Source organism: Pipistrellus hanaki (genome assembly GCF_964339955.1).
Source record: "Pipistrellus hanaki genome assembly, chromosome: 8".
NCBI lineage: Eukaryota > Metazoa > Chordata > Mammalia > Chiroptera > Vespertilionidae > Pipistrellus > Pipistrellus hanaki.
In genome coordinates, this window is record NC_140510.1 from 52,551,601 (window position 1) to 52,576,598 (window position 24,998).

The window sequence follows — 24,998 nt, forward strand, 5'->3', positions numbered from 1 at the left end:
CTGAAAGCTCACTGTACTGTTCAATGATTCTACCTTTGATTTCTAAGTCCACTGATAAGTGTGAAGTGAAAGTTTTCTAAAATCCTACTTTTAGTGAAAATCCATTAGCTAGCATCTCTGGCTTTTTCTTTTCTTTTTCCTGTTGTGTTTTTAAGTTCATAAAATGCTCAGGTTTTAAAAATTTATTATAAAATGCATTCTTGTCACTATTTACTTAAAATGTATATCTGGAAGAGGTTTTGGGTGGTGAGATTAAACTTTTAAAGGATGCTAAATTGTTTATTTCTTACAGGATTTAATCGTGATGGGAGCTCCAGGATCATCTTACTGGACTGGCTCTATTTTTTCCTACAATATAACTGCAAACAAATACACGGCTTTTATAGACAAAGAAAATCAAGTAAAATTTGGAAGTTACTTAGGTACTGTAAAAATTGACAAACTGAAATTATAACCTTTCTTACAGATACTAGTGATTATAAGTAAGGGAAATTATATTTTCAAAATATCAAAATGGCCCTGGCTGGTTTGGCTCAGTGGGTAGAGCATCGGCCTGCAGACCAAAGGGTCCTGGGTTCAAGACTGGTCAAGGGCATATACCTTCATTGCAGGCTCCTCCCTGGTCTGTGCAGGAGGCAACCAATCCATTGTTTCTCTCACATGTCAATATTTCTCTCTGTCTTTTCCTCTCTTCTCCCACTCTCTAAAAATCAATGGAAAAAGATCCTCAGGAGAGGATTAAAACAAAAACAAAAAAGATCAAAATGGCCAATGGTTATTAAAAAGACAGTCTGTCTGTTTAAGAATACAATCTATGAAACTTTAGTTAATTTCACATTTAAGATAATGTAACTACAGTGATTGATATAGAATTCTTAGACTGGAACTCCCGCTTTACTGCAAAGTGCTTATTCTGTGGAGTAAAACTTGTGAGCTTGTGTCTTTATGCAGTCTACTTATTACTAAAAAGGCAGTATTGATTGAGTGTTTATCATATCCGAGGAACTTTTGTAAGCACTATACATTAATTAACTTATTTAATTATATTAGAGTAAGTAGTTTCTTAAAGGACCAGCTGAAAATCAGCCAGGTTGTGGACCACATTCTAGACAATGGGTAACATTATGAAGCATATGAATCTAAAAAATGGCTCATTGACCTTTGCCTCATAAGTTCTTAGAATATTTCTCAGAGCTTAACTATTTTTTATCTTCTTATTCTTAATGACTCAGCAGTGGATTATTTATAGACTGTTTTAATAGAAACACAAGATTCTTCTGGCATTAATTCCCCTGTTATAGTGAAAGGAATACTTTTTCTATAGTTTCTTAGAAAGTATATAATTGCTTAAGCCATATGTGCTTCACATGTGAGCAGTCTATACTCAGCACTGCTTGTTTCTTAGCATCATTTCTATCTTTCCCATTTGAGCAGAAGGAATTCATTTTCAAACAGAGGGAATTCATTTACAATTCATCCTTTACTTGTGTAGAGTTGAAGGTTATCTTCAAGTATGACAAAATATAGCTTTGTCTTACCCTTTCTATTGCATAATAAAACAAAAATATGTCCCCATTTCTATCATCATCAAATTTTATCATAATAAAGATTTCATGGCAAAAAAAAAAATTTGCAACTTAGGAAACTTTACACTCCAAGTTTAAAATGTCATATTTGCTATGCTCTAAAATATTTCTGCCATAATCCCAGGAGCTCGCATGTCCTGATACTACACAGAGACTAACAAACCAAACGTAAAGGAGCCATCTTCAATTTCTAGGACTTGGATAGATAAAGCCATGTGACTAGTTTCATAACATACACATTAATAAAGCATACAATGAATGACCAGTTGTGTGTACTCGTATTGCTTTGCTAAATATTATTAAAATTCTGCCCCGTGCAGTCACTTTGTACTCAGTCTCACTTAATTCTGAGTGGAGACGTGATAATATATATATTTTGCCCATGGCAGCTGACGCGCCTCGCAATTGTCTCCGTTTTCTTAAAGGATACTCGGTCGGAGCCGGTCACTTCCGGAGGAGGGATAGCATCGAGGTGGTCGGAGGAGCTCCTCAGCATGAACAGATTGGCAAAGTAAGAGCCACGTTTTTATTCATTTCAAATAGCTCCCATGAGAGGAGAGGTTAACGGAGGAAGCACATGCATGCTGAGGAATGAAAGCTAACCATGAAGAGCCGTGTGCTACATTTAATGGGATTGGTGAACATTGTACGGCTTTCAGATACAATTGGGCAGAAAGGCTTTAAGGAAAATAGTATGTCAGATGAAGCTTTTCTTTCTTATGAGGAAACTGTTTTTCATAAAACTGTCTCAAGGTGTCCGGGGAATATATTGATTGGTTAACACGTTTACAACTAATGATGGGAAATTAGGGTGGCAACATGTTTTATGGCAAGACCAAGAAGAGTAAGATGCTATTTTTGGCTTTAGCTTTTGTCACAGTGTTGCGTAAAGGTGACTACATTTTTCCTAGCCTTCCTTTGAAAAGTGAGGCAAAAAATGCTTGCTTTCTGCGCTCTCTCTCAGGGACCAGGAGGTAGCTCCTGAGAAGGTAGTTAACCTGAGCGTGGTTTCCTAAACCTTTGCGATCCCTCTGTAAAGGGTTTTTAGAACTGTATTTGAGCAATTACAAGTTACGAGAAATGGTATTTTGATCAAATGAAAGTAATTTTAAAATGTCACAGTCTAACTAACCTTTTCTGATTCTTTCCACAACGGCAGGCATACATATTCAGAATCGATAAAAGGGAACTAAAGATCTTACATGAAATGAAAGGTAAAAAGGTAATATGTCTCTGCCTTTGGTACCCCTGCGGGCTTTGGTGCCTGGCCCTGCCATTGTCTCAGTGACGGGTCTGGTTTGTCTTGGAGCAGCTTGGCTCTTACTTTGGAGCTTCGATCTGCGCCGTGGACCTCAACGCGGATGGCTTCTCGGACCTGCTGGTGGGCGCCCCCATGCAGAGCAGCGTCAGGGAGGAAGGCAGAGTGTTCGTGTACATCAACTCCGGCTCAGTAAGTCTGAGGAGCCCCACGCGGGGGCCCCTCAGGGGATCGTGTTAGGATCGTATTCCGGAGCTCTGAGACTACAGATTCTTAGGCTTATTTTAATGATGAAAGTAAAAAAATGCTGGTATGGTACTATTGTCCCCTAAATTGAGAGTCAGTTCCCCCCAGTGTTCACAGTCCCTCCCTACAAGGATCCAATCTGAATATTTTGTTCTCATGCATTATGCACACTGTTCTTTGGAATTTGTGCTTTGCCGGTAATGATCTCTGTGTGTCAAGAGTATGCCCATCCTTCAATGGTTATCTTGAATATTGTTTATGAAATCTCTCCTGGCTCTCACAATTACATATACTCTCCTTGCTCTTTGATATTACCAAGCAGTCTGTACTTCTATGTCATTTACATGTGTCGCCTTTCCTGTAACGCTGGGCTTCTTTAGGAAAGGGCTTGTGTCATATGAACACACCGCCTCTTCCCTTCCACTGGTCAGTCTGTAGAGTGCAGTGCCTGCAGTAGGAACTCGGTAAATATTTGCTAAATTGAATTATCAAAATGATGTATTGGATTTTTCAAAATGAAGAATCATGGGTTTGACAGTTTTTTATATATCCTTTGAGCTCTGATCATACTATTCTGTGTTGACATGTGCTTGATAAATATTTATTGAATTGAACCGAGATGTATGTGCTACAGCTCAGTCTGTAGTTTGTCCAACTTGTTTGAAGCATTAGAAGAAGAAAAAATCGATACCCAATTACAACAGTAAATCATGTGGAAAGTTGTCAGGGAGTGTTACAGTGACACCTCTCTCCCCCTTTCCGTCTAGGGAGCAGTAATGAATGAAATGGAAGCAGAGCTCGTTGGAAGTGACAAATACGCTGCAAGATTTGGGGAATCTATAGTTAATCTTGGTGACATCGATAATGATGGCTTTGAAGGTAAGTAAAAGTATCCAATTTAGCATTTGATTTCCACTTTTCAAATGGTACGTGGAAGAAAATATGATTGAAGTTTTATGTTGTTTGTCTTTCTATAGAAAATGGGGCTAGAATGTAAGCTTAGTTTTTTGTTTTGTTTTGTTTGTTTGTTTGTTTTTTGGTCACACCTGACTTCTCCTTAGTTGTCAGCTATTGATTCTTACTGTTGTTATATGACATTGGTTCTAAGGCACCATTGGTTATGAGTGGCATTTTTTTTTGTGCCCCTAAAAAATGCTATTAAATTGTAACCCACTATTTTTCTATTGTAAAAAGAATTCTGATTTTGGAAATGTTAAATGTGGGGAAAATGTATATCATAGACTCATTGGGCCTTATTCTTTCACTGTTAGTACAATAAAGACTCTGACAAAACCCAGTGGAGGTCTGCAGAGCTGGTGTAGGGTTCTGGAAGCACCCTGCTATACCAGGAGTTCCTTGTTCAGCTGTAGCATTGTGGGAGGATCTGAGGGATCCCATGACTGAGTCCTGAACAATGGTGAGGTTGCAACTAGCAGACTCAAGAATAGTGGCTATCAACTAACATGGGCCAATTTCAATAATGGAATAGATGGTACCATCATAACTGTGCCTGTTGCCTGGAAATCAGCCCATCTGTTGAAGTACTTGTTTCTACTAGCCTTCCTGCTTAAAATTTGCTTTCTCCAATCTAGCCCTGAGTGATTACCATGTCTGTTAAAACTGGGCATAAAATGATGAATAGGAAATGGACTTGAAAAAAAAAAAGATTGAATAGGTTTGAAAGGATGTGTGTGACTCATGGAGTTCAGCAAATAAGTGTTTGATATTTATTTTCAGAGTGTTGTCTTCTTATATAGTTATTGATGATTGGTATATGGCATTAAGTGTTGTCTTCTTATATAGTCATTGATGATTGGTATATGGCATTAAGTCAAAACTTACATGGATACCAAAAATTAGTGAAGTGAGTACTGTAAATTCTCACTTCCTTAATTTCTTTTTATGCCTAAGTGCTTCTAGATGTCTAAAATGTTACTTTGCAAGGAGAAAGTTAGTGGGTTGTTGAACCTATGCTTTCAATGAGCCCCATTAAATGTAAGATAGTATAATTTGGTATACAAATGTTACCATTTATGGATTTTTTTACTATATTAAATACAAAAAGATAGATATTTTTATGATTATGATTACACAAATAACATTTTACATTGAAGAGTTTATAAAATACTACGATAGATATTCTGAGTTAATTTTTGTGTATGGTATAAGGTAGTTGGTCTAGTTTCATTCTTTTTCATGTAGCTGTCCAGTTTTCCCATCACCATTTATTACTGTGTTTCTCCATTGTATTTTCTTAAATGCATTAACTATATATATATATATATATATATATATATATATATATATATATATGTGTGTGTGTGTGTGTGTGTGTGTGTGTAGATTTATTTCTGGGATCTCTCTTCTGTTCCAGTGATCTATGTGTCTGTTTTTATGCCACTATCATACTGTTTTGGTTACTATAGCTTTGTAATACAGTTTGAAATCAGGGAGTGTGATGACTCTGGATTTGTTTTTCTTAAGATTGCTTTGGCTATTCAGGGCCTTTTGTGGTTCAATACAAATTTTAGGATTTTTTTCTAATTCTATGAATAATGCCATTGGAATTTTGATAGGGATTGCAATAATTAGTATATTGCTTTCAGTAATATGGACATTTGAACAGTATTCTTTCAATTCATGAACATGAATCTTTCTATTTATTTTTGTTTTCTTTTTTTTTTTAAATGAAAAACCATGTCATTCCTAGTTTCTATTTTCACTTGGCTTTTTTATGTGAGTTGATCAAATCTTTTCGCATGATGTCATAATCTGATGTGAATCTTAATAAAGTCATAAAGGTCATGCAGTCATTATTTTATATAACAAGTCTATTTTCTGAAATGTGTGTGTGTGTGTGTGTGTGTGTGTGTGTGTGTGTATACAGATACCCTGAACAAATACCTTAAACACTTGCATTGGAACATAAATTAATTTAGAAGTCATTTTGCAAAGAAGGTAAATCTTAGAACTCAAAAACTCAAAGTAAGGATTCTTTGGTTATGCTTTTCATAGATGATGATGATTAGATTCTAGGTATGGCTCTGAGCACTTTAGATGAATAATGTCCTTCTTTGTTGAGTGACTGAGTTTTTTATGACCCTGTATTATAGGTGAGGGAACAGGAGAGACACAGAGAGGTTAAGCATTGTGTCCAGTATAACAGCACAGCAGCAATGCTGGGGTCTGCCCCAGGGGCCTGGCTCTAGAGCCCATGCCCGTAACCATTCTGTTAAACTGCCTCTCAGACCCATTTACTCCGCTTCTCTCATGCACTGGCTTTCATGTACAACACTGTGCATTGTTGTGATGATATTAGTATTTTGTAATCTTTTTTTTCTTTCTAATGAGAAAAGTGTTAGTTGTTTTTTTTTTTTTTTTAATAAGGAGTTTCTTGTCTTATATAATGTGATTGGGGAGTATGCAGGTTAGTTTTCAGAGATGCATTCTTTATATCAAGGATTTATTTTTCCACCACTTACATTCTTGAATAGATGTTGCTATTGGAGCTCCACAGGAAGATGACTTGCGAGGTGCCATTTATATTTACAATGGTGGAGCAGATGGGATCTCATCAGTCTTCTCACAGGTAGGAGATGATACTATTTTCTAAAAGAAGCATTGGTAATAAAAGTTTCTTTAACATTTCTGGTGTTAATGAGACTTCTTTTTCTTAATTTGTTTGTTCAAATACTTAATATTCTATTTCACCATTTTAATCACCATAATAGGTGGTATCATTTGTTAGAGTATTAATAAGTCTTTGGAACGATTTTCACCCCAAAAATAAGAGTTCTAGTTCACTTCCATCCTATCTTGTCATTAACCTATAAAGATTTCTCTCTGCGTTTCATTACATTTATGTTCTGAGGTAATATCTATACTATTCCAAATGAGCCCATTTGGATTTGATTAACTATCATGTCTTGTGGCTAAAGCCCCATATTTCGTGGAGAACACACAGAGAGAGCAAACACTCTATATGTTACTCTGTGTTCTTTCAGTGCAAAGCAGTAAGACGAAAGCACTTTCATAAAGCGCCTGATCTAACTCTGATTTCACTTCTATGTAATCTGGAAAAAAAAAATAGTCCATTTCAGTGCACAGAAAACAACTATATGCACATGCAGAGAAGAAAAGCTTTTCCAAAGATACTTTTATGAAAACATGTTATTTCTGATTAGGCAAAAATAGGCATGTGGTTTTCCATGTTTAACATGAAAGGTGTGTATTTATCTAGTAAAAAATGCTGATTTTCTAAGTCTGGATGGCAGCCTGATACTTCTAAATCACTATCTAGACATGAAAGGAGGCCCATGGAATAGGAAGCACAGGACTTTAGTTGTCCTTGTCAAATGCTAGGATGCAGTCTGCTAATGGGTGGCTTTCCCCATAAGCCTGAGTTGAGGGCTCCACTGAGTGACTAGAAATGTCTTATTTTCCAGATTAATTGTTTGGTAGTTCATGTTGGTCAGGGAAATGAACACAGAACTGAAGAGAAGACTGGGAAAAGGGGTCAGGACCATTATAGGAGATCTGTACTACATGACTTCTCTTTACTCACAAAATAATTTCTTAGATGTCAGCTGCCTAGGGAAAGCTGGAAAATTTTGTTTCTCTGAGATACAAGTGTTTGACTTAGCTAAAATGTATTTTGTTCATAAATGTGCCAGGGCATGGGAAGGCTTTTTAACTAAATCATTGGTTCTCTAGGATAGAGGGTGTTCAAAATCACTTCTCACTCAACTTATCTGGTTTTTTTTTTTTAGAGAATTGAAGGGCTTCAAATCAGCAAATCCTTAAGTATGTTTGGACAGTCCATATCTGGGCAAATTGATGCAGATAATAATGGATATATGGGTGAGTATAAAATTTGCCTTGTTTTTTATTTTGGGATATGCTCTGTTGAGGATCCTATTTACTGAGAAGTACATAAGAGAGTTCTGATTTACTGATAACTTTTCCCTTCATTTTTAAAGCTTTTTTGAATTCAAGGATGTCTTTGAAATAGTTAAGTAATTCCTTAGCTTTACATATTAGTTATTTAACTTCATTCCTTATTCTTTATAAAATTAAAAACAACCATAAAAGTAAATGAACCATCCTATACAATAAAAGGCTGGACTGAACCCCCACCCCCAAGTGCAGGAATGTCATGCACCAGGCCTCTAGTATGATGATGAAAAGAAAGAAGACTGTTTTTGTGGGTTCTCTTTTTTGTAATTTGAAAGATTTCTTGGTGAATGTTTCTAACAAATCAGATTTTCATTTTATATCACATTATGTTTATATTATAAAGGGATGAATGTCATTGCAACTGAGTAGATTCAGACAAATGTGGAATAAATCTTAAGATGTAAGCATATCTTTTCTAATTAATTTTCTATAAATAGTGTTTTGATATAGTCAAAAGGTGATATGTAAGTATTTCTGACTGAAAGTAATTCTCTTTGACTAATGACTGATGATCATTATTCAGTGTTTGTTTGTTTTATTCTCCAGATATAGCAGTTGGTGCTTTTCGGTCTGATTCTGCTGTGTTGCTAAGGTAAGGTTGATACATTTTGCTGCTTAACGACAATTGGGCTTAATTGTAAATGATGGGAGGCAATTTTTAAAATCAGCAATGGTGGTGACCTTATAACCCTCTTTTAGTTAACCCAAAATTTAATTATTGAACTTTAGGATACTTTTTCCACCTTATATAGATATAATTAATAGAGTCAGACATAAAGTCAATATTTTATGAGAATCCCTCTTGATTCATGCATGGAAATTTAATTAGAGATTATATGCACATACTGTTAATAAAACAATTCCATGAAATTACTTAGTCAATGGAAACTGACAGGTGCAATTCTTTTCCTTAGGAAAAATAATTCTGTGGTTAATATTGCTAATTTTATTTCCTCCTTAGGACAAGACCTGTAGTGATTGTCGAAGCTTCTTTAAACCATCCTGAGTCAGTAAATAGAACACATTTTGACTGTATTGAAAATGGATTGCCTTCTGTGTGCATGGATCTAACACTCTGTTTCTCATACAAGGGCAAAGAGGTTCCAGGTTATATTGGTAAGGGCACCCTTACAAAATTAATAGATGTGTACTTTACCCATTAAGCTCACTGTCATCCTTTGATCCCTCACTCTGTGTCACCATGGAGGACTGCTTTAGGGCAGGGGAGAGCAGTCACCCATCTTTCTTCCCCATTTTTTCAGATGCTCTCATTATTCTAACCTACGCGTGGGGCTCATTAGAGGTTACTGTTGTTTGGAGGTTATGATAAGCAGATCAAGTGTATCACTTGCTGTGTTATTTAAAGTGAACTAACCGAGCTTCATCTGTAACAGCTCTTTAGAACAGAAAAAGCATCACCACAGTTCCTCCTCCGTTGTACTGGGCTCCTTAAAGTGTGATGTTGGCTTAAGTTGGGAACCCAGGGAGAGAGAAGGTTCTTTTCTTTATATTCTGTCCTGTTTGAATAACTGAAGAACCTTTCTAAAGCCTAGACTCTGATTCCACTTTTCATAAATAACACACATCTGTTAAGCATTTATTATGGCTCTTGAGGCCTGAGTGCACATTTTTGTATATGTAGGTAACTCAATTTCCCTCTCTGCAAAAAGTAGCATTGATATGGCTCATCCAAAATTATGGTTAATCCCAAATCCAAATATGTAACTTATTAAGTATTACATTTTTTTACTAGCAAGTTAATTTTCCTAATTATGTTATACCAAGGCTACTATGGGAATGACTACTAATGAAACTAGCCTATGATAGAAGAGAAGCCGATCTGGATTTATCATTTGGGCATCAACAATTCACAAAATTTATGAGCCCCACACTTAGCAGTTTACTGTACTCATGACCCTGCAGGCTGCCTAAACATTAAAGGCAGAAAATACTGAACCAAATAACAGATGTGTAACAGATGCTCCAGTCTGAATTAGCCTGTAGTGAGAAGTACAGAAGGAGCCTAGCATCTCTACTTGTGGTCAGACTCATTTTTTTATGGCACTCCTCAAAAGTCCTGGCTAGACATGCAGTGATAGACTGTGGGCACATCCTTCTTCTGGTTTCTGATGGAAGAAGTGGCAGTTTGAGAGCATGACTTCAGTAACACAGGAGCACAGACAAGCTGATGGATTATCCAAAAGATAGGTGCTCAATTGATAGGACTGTTTCCCTTTATATAAAATCAGTATATGTTGTACTACCAATTCCTTTGTGACCAGATATTTTTTAATTATTTGAAAACAAGTATATGAAATTCGTAAATAACCCCAGCAGTGTTACAAAAATATGCTTTATAGTTGTAAAATGACTCCTTGGGAGAAATAATTCACACACACACTATATATATATAATCTATTTATATAAAAAGCTAATATGCCAAGTGTCCTTCCGGGTAATGATGTCACGTAGCAATGCCTGGCTTCATCTCCCTAGCGACAACTAGCCTCCTTGCAGTTTCTTCAGCCCAGGAACATGACTTGTTTATAGCCAGGTGCAGACATCTCACACTTTAAAAGTGTCTGTGATGCGTTTTCTTGTGCCTCATTTCATTTGATCCTCACAGAAGTCCTGGAGTAGGTAGAAAGGAGACTCATTGGAATCCTATTTTCTTTTCATTAGCCAGAAAACGGAGATTTAGAAAACCTAGAAACTTGACCTTATTGAAAAGAAATAAGAAATGGTGGACCTTGAAAATGATTTCAGGTTTTCTCACTGCACAGAATATAGTCAGACACTACTGCAGTTAAATATTTTACCCTTTGTTCTCCCTGCATGGTCTATAATAATAATCTGCTTTGTGTTATTTACTGCTGTGTTGATGACAATTACCTGAAAGAGAAGTTGGGGTGCTTCACTGGGCTGGAAAAAGTTTAGCTACATCAGAAAGCAGGTCTAATTAAGCAAGTTTATTCTATATGTATAAAAGGCTAAGCTGACTCACACAAGCACAATACATGTAAAGCTCTTGCTGGCGCCAATCACACGCATGTGTTTCTATCTGTCATTGTTGACTGTGAATTTGGTTGACACTTCTATTATAAAGAAAGGGTGAACAGTGATATTAAAATACTTCTTCTAATTAATTTCCTTTCAATGTGCATGAAGGCGTGCACTGGGCCACTAGTGTTTAATGAAACCAGAACATTTTTGCCTCTTACTGTGAGTGGATTTTTATTCACTTTTCTTCATTTACTTTTGTCTGAATATCTTCAAGGCATTGAATTTCAGTTATTATGATTTTGAAGTCAATTGATTTGGACTTCATTATTTTCTAAATAAAAGGAAGATTGACATATTTATTTGAAATTTGTGGGAGTATAGAGTTCCTGAAATAAATAGATAAAATACTTTCAGAGGAGTTAGTTATGCCTAAAATATTAAGTGAACACTTCAGGAGTTACATAAATTCAAAATACCACTTAATGAATTATTGATCCTATGTGAGTGACACCTCAACAAACTATTAGATGCAGCTTGTTTTGCAAAGATCTCTTTAGAGTCAAGAAATGGCTCTTTCTTAATAAGTTCTGGCTTGAACTTTTTTTTTTTAAAGTTGCTTGTAAATTTTCCTTATTGTTTAGCTTATTGGAGATCATTAGCAGATGATTGTGTACTATGTCAGATTTGAAATAAGTCGGCAGTTGCCATATGGTGGTCTATGAGGTCCCCAAGGTTGGTGGCTGCTGGTTTAAGGAAACCTTTGGAGCAGCGGGCCAATGATGGTCCACAGACCCCTGGTGGTCCGTGAGGTCCGAAAGGTTGGCGACTGCTGAAATAACTTCTTACAGAACTGTCAAAATATTTATTGAGAGAATGTCTGTATTTGTTTATTTTTTGCACAAATCAGCACTTGAAGTTCAAAATAGAAACCAATAAAACTGTGGAGCTGACTTATCAGGGCCCAGGGCTGGAAAAGAAGACATCTTTGAGTAAACTGTTTATATAGGTTTGACTTTTGAATTGTGTGTTCACTTTACATTTAAAAAAACAATAACAAATCAAAAAAAGGTCAACCCCTCAAATTGGAAACAAATGGAAATAAATGACCCTAACAACATATGAAGTTAATTATATAACCACACAAGGTAGAAATAGTTCAGGTCACATTTGAGCACAATACTCTGCCTGTACTTCTTTAGACAGATTTTTTTAAACACAAAAAAGGACTCCAAAGAAATTTGAAATTTTGCTCAGAACTTTTAGTAGTAGTAACAATTTGATACTGTCGTTTTGAAACATTTACATATAAGTGGATTAAGCAGATAACTAAAGATTTTAATATTGTTAAAATTAGAAACCTAGAGAAAATTTTATACATTTTTTTATTTATAAAAATAACTTTTTGTAATTTGTATTTTTAAATTGTTCTTTCATAGTTCAGGTTAGTTTTTAAAAGCTATTTGTTAAATAGAATTAAAGACATTTCCAATATTCTCTATAACTTTGACTATGATCACTTCAAAAATAACACAATAAACGCTTTTAGAAATTAATTTCAATTCTCTCTACATTTTTTCAGTTTTGTTTTATAACATGAGTTTAGATGTGAGCAGAAAGGCGGAATCTCCATCAAGGTTTTACTTCTCTTCTAATGGAACTTCCGATGTGATTACAGGAAGAATGAAAATATTAAGCACAGTCGCCAACTGTAGAAAACACCAAGCATTTATGCGGGTAATGTAGACTAGTTTGCGTTATTAATGTATAAACTGCAATATTATCAGTACAGTAAAAATCTTAGTATATTGGTTTATGTTTCTTTTTATTGGTGGTAGTGGTGCAGTTTGTTGTTAATCTTCAACAAACTGAGGATATTTTTCCATTGATTTTTTTTAGAGAGAGTGGAAGGAAGGGGGAGGGGAGAGAGAGAGAGAGAGAGAGAGAGTGAGAGAGAGAGAGAGAGAGAGGGAGAGAGGGAGAGAGGGAGAGAGAAACATCAAAGTGAGGGAGTCACATCAATTGATTGCCTCCCGCATACACTCCGACCAGGGCCATGAATTGAGCCTGCAACCAATGTAGTTATCATTGACTGGAACTGAACCCAGGACCCTTCAGTCCACAGGTGATGCTTCATCCACTGAGCCAAACCCTAGGGCATTGGTGTCTTTTTATAATATACGGTTAAAAGCCAGTGCTATCTCCTCCTGAACTAGCTGACCTATTTTATTGCTTCAGATTCAAAACCTTTAATAACCTGTGACCTGGGTAATTCAAAGTCCACTTTTTGCACCTCCTTTATTTCACATTTATTACATTTTGCTGCATCACTGATTATAAAAGACTTGCCTTTTCCTTTCTACAACTGGAGTGTTCTTATCTCTGCTTCTACCCTTGCCTAGAAATGTACATATTGAACAGCTCAGCTGAGCCTCAGATCTATTCCTGAGGAGGGCTTCTTCTGAGGGAGAGTGTGGGGAGGTGGCAGCAAGTGGGGAGGGGAGATGGGAGGTGGAAAAGTTGGTTTGCTTTCCGTGTGACTCTAACAAAGCAGAATGCAACACGCCTGCTCTTGGGCTATGCCTTTGCCTCCGTGCCAGCACTGTCAGTGATGTCAGTGGGAACGTGCCCAGTTGTAGTAGGCTGGGGCTCAGCTGTGGGCCAGGAGGACGGCTCGCATGATGGTGTGGGGTATGTCCTGCCAAAGCACAGCCGATGTCATGTTTCTGTTATTAAAACACCCGTTCCCAAACTGATCATTGTGCTCCTTGCACTGGTCAAATCTTATCAGATGAAGCAGTACTAGGTCCTTTTCAAGAGGTAATGGTGTACGTCATCAGAAAATCTATTGTCACAAAAAAAGCCAAACCATTCCCAGGAGCCGTTTCTGGGATTTCAGACAGTAGCCTCAGCTTAGAATTTAATTGTCCCTTTGAAACTTATTCCAAGCAAATGCAAACAAGCATCCGGACTCCGGTGCACTGTTACATGCTAAGAACACTAATCCCTATGCCGTTTCCTCATTTCCCTGAGCAGTTCTTATTGTTGTACTTGAGAAAAGCAATCAGATGGTCGGGAGCCAAAAGTATGGAATGATATTAATGTAACCATCATTGAGATGCTAGAGATTAAAGAGGTTTGCTTTTAAAAAATTTTACATAGGCATTTCACTTAGGTTCCTCAGTTTCAGAGACTAACATGGAGACCATTTTACAGGCAATAAAAGGGCCAACATTAGACATTCACAAAGAAACATATTGTGTTGAATGTGTGTAAGAGGCAGTAAATTGATCTGAGTTATTTAGGCCTGTGTTTCTTGGCATTGTTCCTATGAGTAAGTGTTCTTCAGAACTGTACATTTTCTTCCGAGTACATTTGTAGTGGAAGTGAGATTTTAGCAGAGGTTTCTGTGTTTGTTGTTTATATACTTGTAAATATTACCATGGTATCAGCCATTGACTTAGGGCCATATTGTCAATGTCAAACAAAAACACTTAGCTCTGGGGTTGGAACATAGTGGGGATTTAAAACACACACACACACACACACACACACACACACTCACACACTCACACACTCACACACATACACACATACACAAAAAACCCACATGTGATTTAATTGTGTTTTTCTCCCCTTCCTGAATCTTCTTGCTTTTTTGGGGGACATTTTAATACACAGATCTAGGAAGGCACAAGGGTACTGTGACCCTCCCACCACACTCCAGGGAGGTGTCGGAACCACAGAAGCAGCTTCCCAACCCCGTCAGGGAGCACTGGCTGCTGTTTAGGAAAGTGTAGGAACGCAGTGAGTGCCTTTCACCCCCACAGCCTGGCACCGGATGGGAGGCATTCGGCATCATTAGCATGGCTGTGCTTCTACTGTCTGAAAGAATAGAACCACGACCCGAATTCTGCCAAGATACCTCCCTAATAACAGAGAGAAAGAAAATGACCACCAGTCAGGTGCTTGAGTTGTTCCTTTGTTCTGTCAAATATGCCCAGGGTCAGCAGGGTTAATATACATGTGCATCCTCTGTTGGCACCCTTACGTGAAACGAGGTGTTGCTTGTTAATGATTTACCCAGGGCACAGGCCCCTCCTCTCAGAGGACCCCTAGCTTACTAGCTAAGCACACTTTCCTTGGTATAATTGTTTCCTTTGGCTATACCAAGTGAGTTCCACTTACCTGCCCACTCAATTCAGAAGATATTTAGTGAGTTATGAATGCATGTCAGGTTGAGTTTGAGACACTTGTAATCACTTAATGAAATATTGGATTGATAATTGGCTGCAATTTTGGGGAGTATTGGAGAGGCCATGGAAGTGAGATGTCCCTTGAGGTTTTCCTAGATGACATTTCTTCATTGAATTTGATGGAATCTCTGCATCACCATATTCACTGATGTTTGAGAAGGGTAAAAAGGTGCTACGTTGGGATGACAAAGGAAGTAACTGGATTCCCTTCCTGCCAATGTAGTATTTCCAATAAAAATTAGAAATATCTAGCTTAGTCAGTCCAGGAGTGCCTGGTGGTATCCAGAGAGCAGTGAGTACAGTGGCATTATCATGATGTGTAAAAATCGTTAAATCAACCTGCCTACTACCTGTTTGGTGAATTAGTTCATTCTTATATTTCCCTTATTTTTCCTAATTTCTAGATTTTAAATTTCTGAAATAAGGGAGTTTTGTTATGTAGCTCTGTGGGAGTTTCTAAAGGCCACCTTTTTCGATAAGGAAATGAATATTTGATTTTGTTTTTATTTTACATATTTTATTTGCTTATATAAGCACATAGTTTAGTGAAGTGCCATTTGCTCCAAAGCAGTTGTATTTTAAGCCCACCACACTATGGATCAATCCATGTATGCATACGTTTCTGTTCACAATTTAAATGCAAACAAACTATATACCTATACTCACATTATACTATTCTAGAAGTGAATTGATTATCCCAACATATGTTAATCCTTTGGTAGATTGTAAGGTCTTTGAAAACAGAATATTATATTATGCATGTTTGTATCCTTTTAAAAATAAATACATTACATAAGGCAGAAAATCAATATTTAATCAATTTATGGGTAATGTCTTCTTGATGCTATTTAAAGAATTCTGTGAGGGAAAATCTGAGTATGTTCTACTGATAAAATGGTTAGGACACCTGTCTTAGAGATGGTGTGTTTTTGTAGTGCTGGATCTTTTATAGTTTTTTGCCTGCTGATTCAAGCTTGCTAGATAAAGTGATGATAATTACACATGGTCCTACTGGCTTAGGTTCCAATCTATGCCTCAGTCTTACCTTTTCCCTCTCCAACCTTTTCCCAACATTAGTACTAGAGGAGCATTTAGAAAACCTCAGCCCTAGACAGTTTGGCTCATTGGATAGAGCAGCCCGTGGACTGAAGGGTCCTGTGTTAGATTCCCATCAAGGGCATATGCTCGGGTTGCGGGCTTGATCCCCAATAAGGGGTGTGCAAGAGGCAGCCCATTAATAATTCTCTCATCAGTGATGTTTCTATCTATCTCCCTCCCTTTCCTGTCTTCTGAAATCAATTATATATATAAAGAAAACAAACCTTAAACCGCCCTAGCCAGTTTGCCTCAGTGGATAGAGCATTGGTCTGAGGGCAGAAGGGTCTTGCGTTCGATTCTGGCTCAGTTGTAGGATTGCAGGCTATTCCCCACTAATCAATGTGTTTCTCTCACATTGATGTTCCTCTCTGTCTTTCCCTCTCTTCCACTCTTTCTAAAAATCAATGGAAAAATATCCTCTGGTGAGAATTAAAAATAATAAAATAAATTTTAAAACCTCAAATCTAAAACTTGATCATATTCTTGCTCAAAATTCTTCTGTGTAAGAACCTTCCTATCCCCTTTCAAGTGTAGATTGGGCGGCCCTCCTTCTTCTGTACTTGGGTATGAATATGTCACCACACTCCTCTCCTTACTGTGTGTGGATTTATGGGTTATAGACTGTGACATAGTAATGGCCTTTCAGTTTTACGTCCTCAAAGCCTGTGTTGTACACAGTAGATCTATGAATAGATATCTTCAAATGCTGATAATCAATGTCATTTTTTATTAAGTGATATTTTATAAATATTTCTGGCCCCATTAAATAAATCCTTCACTACATAAGCACAATAGGAGGGCATGTGCCTACAGCTCAGTTCTTAAGTTGGCCATAGATACACAAGTTCATGAAAGTCAAATGAGAAGGAGGATTTTGTATAATTTCAAGCATGGGGTAATTTGCATGCTTGTGGGTACCCTATTTTATGAAATTGTCCATAAAAATGTGGCATGGAATCTTCATTATTTTTTTGGTAGAAATAGCACATGCCCACCCAAATTAAAAATTTTAAGCAAGTCTCCTTTTTCCCTCCTACATACTTAGTCACTTTAAGACATTTTTGATATTATAGCATCTGTCCTTAGGTAGAGCTGTTAAAGTTAAATAAGTGTGAATATCTGTCAAGTACAGTTCTTGCAAGAGTGCACGTACATTTTATATATTGTGAGAAAAGCATAATTAATAGCTAATTAGGATAATGAAAGTAATATACACCAGATGTAGAGAAGACCTTGTGGAAAATTAGTATGAATTAGGTAACATGTGATCTGGTCAAAGCAAGCTTGTGGAGAAAAATTAAAACAGTGGACATGTGGAGGGACAGTCAACAGTTTTCTAGCTCCTACACCTCAGGGATAATTTAATCAAGTTTGCTATTGTAATCCTCGGGGCTTCAAGCTGTTCCACTTTCACAAATTGATAACTTGGGATTTGGGCCTTGATTTGCAGCATTCCTATATGGTCAAGGTTTCATGTTGAGATGATCACTTAATAAAATCATTTCCATGTATAAGATTAGAAAAGTAATGAGAGCTCTTGAGTACTCTGGTTCAAATCTTTCAGGAACCACTTAATTAATGCAAGTCTAATACTTGTTATGTCACTCATTTTCTTGTTAATGTTTATTGGTTGTCGGTAATTGCATTTTATCTTTTTTTCTTATTTCTTCTAAATGTTTACCAGAATTTCTTACAAGAAATGAAAATTCAGTAAGTCCTTGTTGGCTTATATAGCTATATGTTGAAAGCAACCAGCACACAATAATGATAATGGCTAACATCTGTTGATACCTGTGCCAGGTATTGTGTTCAGTGTTTCATGCACATTATAACACTGAATCCTTACAACAATAAGGTGTAGGTATCATCACTATCATCATTATCGTTATTCCCATTTTTAAATGAGGTAGCTGAGCCACAGAGAGATAAATAATTTGCCTAAGGTTACATAGATAATAACTGATGAACCTGAGATTTGAACCCCAGTAGTCTGCCTCCAGACCACTTGCTTTTCATGTTTTTATTGCTGTTATTCTCTTCTCTCCTTCCCTCCCTCCATCCATATATTGATAATGTCCTGACTGGTGAGAAAGAGCAAAAATTACATAAAAACAGAATAGATGTAGTTTGTTTTGTTATCATTACATAAAGACAAACAATGGATGTCTTTTCCATTTGATATGTGTATTCATTTTACTTCATTGGTGGTGTCAAGTTACTATAGATGTAATTAGTTCAACATTAATCAGTATGATAGGGTGTTGTTGTTTTATTATCCATTAGAGATTATTAATTCCTAAACTTTGAAAATAATTTATTTTTTATTTATTTTAATTTTTGTTTGGTTTTGGTTTTGCATTTGCTCTTAGATAGTGATATTCCTATCCTGGAATATCTATAGATAAGTAGAAAATTGGCCCATTGACATTACTCTCTAGAAAGGCTGTCAATTACAACTAAAAATTAGTAAGATATTAAATTTATAAGAATGCATACAGAATATAATGGATTCTGGGAATGGGCTACAATTTCTGTATAACTGATAAACTCAAGAGTTCTTTCCTTGTGAAGTGTGAAAACAATAATCCTAAAAAAGTTATAAAACAACTAGCAAGAAGATTCAATACAGTGAATAGGATAACATATTGAATATTTAAAACAAGCAACTTGCTATTACTATCCATACCCTGTTAGAAAGGATAATTAGAAATGTCCTTAAAAGGATATGTTTCATAAATGAAAACAAGTGAATCAAATTATATATAAAAAAACAAACAGGGCAATGTTAAATAGAATAAAATGTTCATTAGTACTTAGAAATGATCTACAATGAGTTTATAATGAAAATTGCTACGTTATAAAGTCAAGTTATAAAAAGTCTGCATAGAAAATACCATGAAGAAAATATACTCAATGTAGACTTTTATATATTGTTCGATGGTTATAGTCTTTTATTTTTATGCTATTTTTGTATTTTTCAAAGCACATGAATGTTTTCGTAATGAGAAAAAATAGACATTCACATTTTTAAAAAATAATCTAGATTAAAAGGTAAGAGTTTTTTACTTTCATGTGTTGTGTTTGGCCCTATGCAGGAAGGAAGGAACTTTCTGTTTTATTTATTTATTTATTTATTTATTTACATTCTTCTCTTTTTTAAAATTCATATGGTTTTAAATTTCCTTAGAAAGATGTGCGAGACATCCTCAATCCAATTCAGATTCTAGCTGCTTACCACCTTGGGGCTGATATCGCCAGTAAACGGAGTAAAGAGGAATTCCCACCACTCCAGCCAATTCTTCAGCAGAAGAAAGAAAAAGACATAATTGAAAAAACAGTAAGAATATTTTCTTTGATTCAAAAATTGTGACATGTAACAAAGTTTTTTTTTTTTAAAGTATTACATAATTCTAGGAAAATGAACTAATCTTTTAAAAAATTGTATAAAACTTTTGTATAAAAAGATTTATGGTATGTCTTGTTTTTAATTTTCATTTTTATTTTTTATATTTCCTTCAGGATATTGAACTGGATATTTTAAAATGTGCATTTAGTCATAGCAGTGGTTTCTCATCCTATATAATAAAAGGCTAATATGCAAATTGACCAGTGGAATGACTGGTCGTTATGACACACACATTGACCACCAGGGGTCAGACCCTCAACATAGAAGCTGCCCCCTGGTGCTTAGTGCTCTCCCACAGCAGGGGCACTGAGAACTCAGACATTCCCTGATGGCTCCTGGACTGTGAGAGGGGACAGGCTGGGCTGAAGAACCCCTTCACCCATTCCCCAAATGCATGACTTTCATGCACTGGGTCTCTTAGTATACTACATAAAATGTTAGTTTTCTGTCTTGAAGTCTTGCCAGGGAAGAAAGTATATTCTTAGAGAGCACTCATAGTGGGAGTGAATTGCGTTCATGAATTGGTTATTCTGTGTCATCAGGTGTGTTTAGTTTATCTTCCTCCTTTTCTGTCTCTTCTCTCTCATTTGTGTCTCCCTCTCACTCACCCCTCCCATCATACACTCAAGTCTTATTAGTCAAATTCCCTTGCTGGGTTTTACTCGTTTATAGGTGTATGTGTTTAGGTTACACAATAGTTTCTCTTTTAAAATTTAACTGTATGCTTTCCAGCCCCATCCCAACACTGACTGCATTTTGGGATGGATCTTGCATTCTAACCAGTGAACTACTTTTTCCACATTATCTCAAAATATATCAGATTCACTGACAAAGTGTTTATTTCTGGAAGTCCAGTTGTTCATAACTTTTCTATCCAACAGCACAAAGACATAGTTAACAGGATGTTTGGGGATATGGTAAAAACATTCATTACAATGTTCGCTGATGACACACAGAATGTAAAAGATAAAAGGGACATTTTAAGGTCTAGTTCATTTCCTGTCCCAACAAAATTGCCCCTAAATCACTTTGATAATTGAACTTACAGTCACCACTGTCTATTCTACAATATTAGATTGAATAAAGATGATAACTTAAGAACAAATTTTCTTTATACTCATATATAAAAATATTTCTGGAGGTTAGTTTTTTCAATCTTCTGTTTGACTTCACTTTTCAATAGCAAGTACCTTTAAATGTGTCTTATTGTAAGTGCACAAGCCAAAACCAAAGCAGTCTGTAGTTATAATAACTAACATTTTGACTCTTAGAACCACCTGTTTTATAACTAAGAGTGATAGAAAAAATCGTATTTACCTAATCCTTTAGAGAAAGATTTACACTCTCCTTATGCTCCCCCAGAATGGCAGTCTGTGATCTGATATGCAATTTGACAATACTCTAGTGTCCTTTGCTATTTCATGTACCTGGTTCCTTCTCTGAGTTTCTAGATTTCTTTCTTTTCTGCATCTCATTATTTTTCACCTTTGCCTCTCACTTTTCTCTCGCCCTCCCCCCCCCCCCCAATGCCTCCCTGCTCTTTCCATGTTTTTTCTTGTCTAGCTTTTTAAACTTGGGTCTTCCATGTACCTTATAGTATCTCCTGGTCCTATTAAAATGAGATTATCGATTTTCTATCGTTTACTTTTGCTCAATGAGTTCTTAAAGTGAAATTTCTAAATTTCTACAATTTGTTCTTTTCAATAAACATAAAATTGCTGCAAAATTCAGTGCCAGGCTCATATATAGTGAGTGGAATCAAAGCATCAGAAAATTGAGAGGAACCTGACAAAAAAACATATTGGCAGAAAGCGTTTTAAATACTTACATAGATTCCTACCAAAGTTTGAATTAAAAAAAAATATTTTTTACAACTATTATGAAAGAAAGAAATCCTTTTTCCCACCTAACAAATTTAGGTTTTAAATTTGCCTAAAAGAAGAACTTAGTTCTTTTAGCCCCAAAATTATTTTTCATTTAAACCTACTAATTAGTTCTCATATTGAACTCTTTAAAAATGATAAAATAAGGAGTTATCAATCTGATTTATTAATTTTATTCTCATGTATCCATAGATATCTGTCTTTAAAAAAAAACAGAAATATGCCTACTAATTGAACTAACAATAAAATACTGTCATATTTTATTTTCAGGTAAAGTTTGCAAGGTTTTGTGCCCATGAAAATTGTTCTGCTGATTTACAAGTTTCTGGGAAAATTGGATTTTTGAAGTAAGTCTAGTTTACTCTTTGTTATTTGTCAAGATGGGGTAATGGGTGTGCATGTGGGTTTCAAAGAGAAAATGCCTAAGAACTAATACTTAGGACTTAGCTGCATTTAAATAACTGGAAAACAACATGATTCAACTGAGAGAGATTATCGCTTTCTGAAAGAACAAGACTATGTGAACACCAAGGCTTTATGAATCATGTTGTAATCTTTTGTTGGTAACTAAAGAGATATTTTAGGATTGGACTGTGCCTGAAGTCATCATCATTAGAATTTTAGTTGTATTTTAGACATTTGTCAGTGCCTCTTACTAGAGTTTTGATGGCAAAATGAGCTAACCTTCACTACACGATGCTTAATTTTGTGTCACTTAGAAAAAAATGATTACATAATTCAGACTGATGTATAAAACAAATTCCTAAATATATATGACACCTTTGAGAGGGAATAAATCATCGTGTTCTTCTAAATTCACAGAAGGGGAAACGGTCAGAAGAAAGCTTATGCAATGTGCTTAGAATAGTACCTAACATATAGAGAACACTAGACAAATGTCATTATTTTTTTATGGGGAATAAACCATTATAAGTTTGTCCTGTTAGATCCCCTATGTTGAAATTATTTTGCATATCAGAGGGCAGACATGAACATGAAATCAGGGATAGAATGCACAGCGCAGGCTGAGGGATAACTATCTGGGAAAGGAAGGAGGGAGGAGGAGGCATCGGTGACAGGACAGAAAAATGGTGAATTATATTTGGAGGTAACTCTAAAAGTGCAGCAAGGTTTATAGGGGCATGTTGAATTTGGTGGGACTTCAGCTCTCCCGGATTACTGGGAAGTACTCTACACATTCCTGATTTGTGAATATGTTTGGGGGTGAAGGAGGTGAAATGTGCACTTCACAGAGAAAGAACTAAAGATTAAAACCTGGGGGGGACAGTTTTATTTAAAGGGCTTAACAAAAATAAGGAGTCCCTGTAGGAGACTGGAAAGGAAAACTGAGTGCACTGTGAAATAGCCAATGTAACATGAGGGACTTCATATTGTAAAATTTTGTAGAGAGACCAGATAGCATAATAACTGAGAAAGCTCATGGGAGTTGGCATTTAAAATGTGACTTGTAGAAAAAAATATTGCTGGCAAATTGAAAGATGGAAATTTCAGTGCAGTAGTAGCTGAATGACAGGATAAATGCTTTGGGAAGAAAATACACTGGGAACAAGTGGCTTTATCGTGTTATTTAATCATGCAGAGGCAGGGAAAGAAAGAAATTGGCAAGAGGATTTTTCTACTTAAATCCAGGGGGCACTTTTGGTACCTATTTGAACTCTCTGAAGCATTTGACAGCTTTTCACTTCCTCTTTTGAATGTCTTTTGTTTTAATTTCTATGATGACACCCTACTCCCTTCTCCTTTTCTAGCCTCTCCTTCTCAGTTATCTTCGGAGATATTTGATTTTGGCTCTGTTGATTCCCCAGTTGGTTTTCTCACCCCTTTCTCACACCCCATATTTTCCCTGGCTATCTTACCTACAGCTGTGACCTCACCTGGTCTGCCTACACTGCCAGTGCCCAAATCAGTATCTCTGAGTTCCACGCCCACGCATCCAGGTGTCTGTTGGACATGTCCTCTGGAGCTCAGTCTGCATTCTTTTCCCTTTCTTAACACTACTATTCAATAAATTAGTAAGTCCTATAATAACCACCTAGATGTTATTGGGGTTTTTCTCCATCATAATTCTCTGTCTCTACTACCATTGTTTCATGCCAATCACTGAATAGTTTATATAGCTCACAGGCTTTCCTGCTTTCTCGAATAGTGGTCTCATATTTTAACATTATTTTAATCCCTCTGCCATGATGTTTCCAGCGGGAGCTTTCTCACATGCACCTCTGATAACAGTGCTTCCCTGGGCCATTATAACCTAAACTCTAAACTCCTTTCTGTTCTTTCTCACCAACTCCCTGGACCTTTCTCCATTGGTGAAAGGTTTTAGTGTGGCCATAGACTACTTAGAGCTGCTTGGCTACACCATTCTCTCCCGAACTCTGAGTAGTTTCACTTCTTGGTTTCACTTCTCCAATGTATCTACTTGGCTAATTTTTATTTATCTTGCAAATCTCAGCTGTTTCCTAGGTGAAGTCCCTTTTGTTGCCAGGTACACAAACGTAAGTCCTCCTGTGCCCCCTAGTCCCACTGCGCTTGCCACTCACGACCATTATTGCCTGTCTCCACACCATCCTGTAAGCTGCTTCAAGGCAGGTTCCTGTCTTTTCATCTTTGTGTTGACATTGCCCAAAACAATGTCTGGAACACTGTCAGTGACTAATAGGTGTTTTCTGAGAATAGAACAAGGTTCTAAACACACACACACACACACACACACACACACACACGCACACACACACCAGTATATAATGAGATCAACTCAGATGGAAGAATTCGCTGTAGAAGGAAATTAATATTGTCCTTATCTTGAGCTGAGCAGATACGCAAAGATGCTTGACATTAAGAAACTCAGTGTGGAAGGAAATAAAATGTAGAGAATTCGTGGATGGCCAGGATACAAAAAAGCAGGTTCATCTATGGAAAATGGAGGTCTTTAGGATAAATATGGGAACATGAAAGGCATGAGGAAAAGCTCAAAATAGTGTTAGGATAAATGGGATAGGAAGTCAACTAGGAATGAGTGAAAAGGTTGACAAACAGTGTTGAGTACCCTGCTGGGTAGGAACACATATGGCAGAGAATAAATTAATTATTTTCACTTAAGCAATGCCAGTATAGCCTTGGGCATCCACAATTGAGGGCCAAGAAGCCCTAACCTATTAGATTAATAATTGGACTTTATACTTAATTATCCAGATTGGCTGTTCAGCTAGTCCAAAAACAGCGGCTACTAACTACTTTGCATCCCAGCATGTAGTGGGGTGCCTTTGTTGATGTATTAGTTGAAAAATC

General features: G+C 36.4%; 1 protein-coding gene across 3 annotated transcripts in view; it reads left to right on the top strand.

Moving 5' to 3' along the window:
• ITGA4 (integrin subunit alpha 4) overlaps positions 1–24,998 on the top strand; it is a 70,141-nt gene that overhangs the window by 22,491 nt on the left and 22,652 nt on the right. For 2 of the 3 annotated variants that reach the window (XM_084892585.1, XM_084892586.1), the window contains exons 6-17: positions 293–422; positions 2,012–2,097; positions 2,746–2,808; positions 2,899–3,036; positions 3,858–3,969; positions 6,585–6,679; positions 7,860–7,950; positions 8,593–8,638; positions 9,008–9,162; positions 12,629–12,783; positions 19,588–19,737; positions 21,960–22,036. In XM_084892585.1, coding sequence (XP_084748711.1) covers positions 293–422; positions 2,012–2,097; positions 2,746–2,808; positions 2,899–3,036; positions 3,858–3,969; positions 6,585–6,679; positions 7,860–7,950; positions 8,593–8,638; positions 9,008–9,162; positions 12,629–12,783; positions 19,588–19,737; positions 21,960–22,036 — 1,298 coding nt within the window. Of the gene's footprint in view, positions 1–292; positions 423–2,011; positions 2,098–2,745; positions 2,809–2,898; positions 3,037–3,857; positions 3,970–6,584; positions 6,680–7,859; positions 7,951–8,592; positions 8,639–9,007; positions 9,163–12,628; positions 12,784–19,587; positions 19,738–21,959; positions 22,037–24,998 lie in introns of those variants that run through there. The other variant, XR_014795769.1, reaches the window with a different exon arrangement.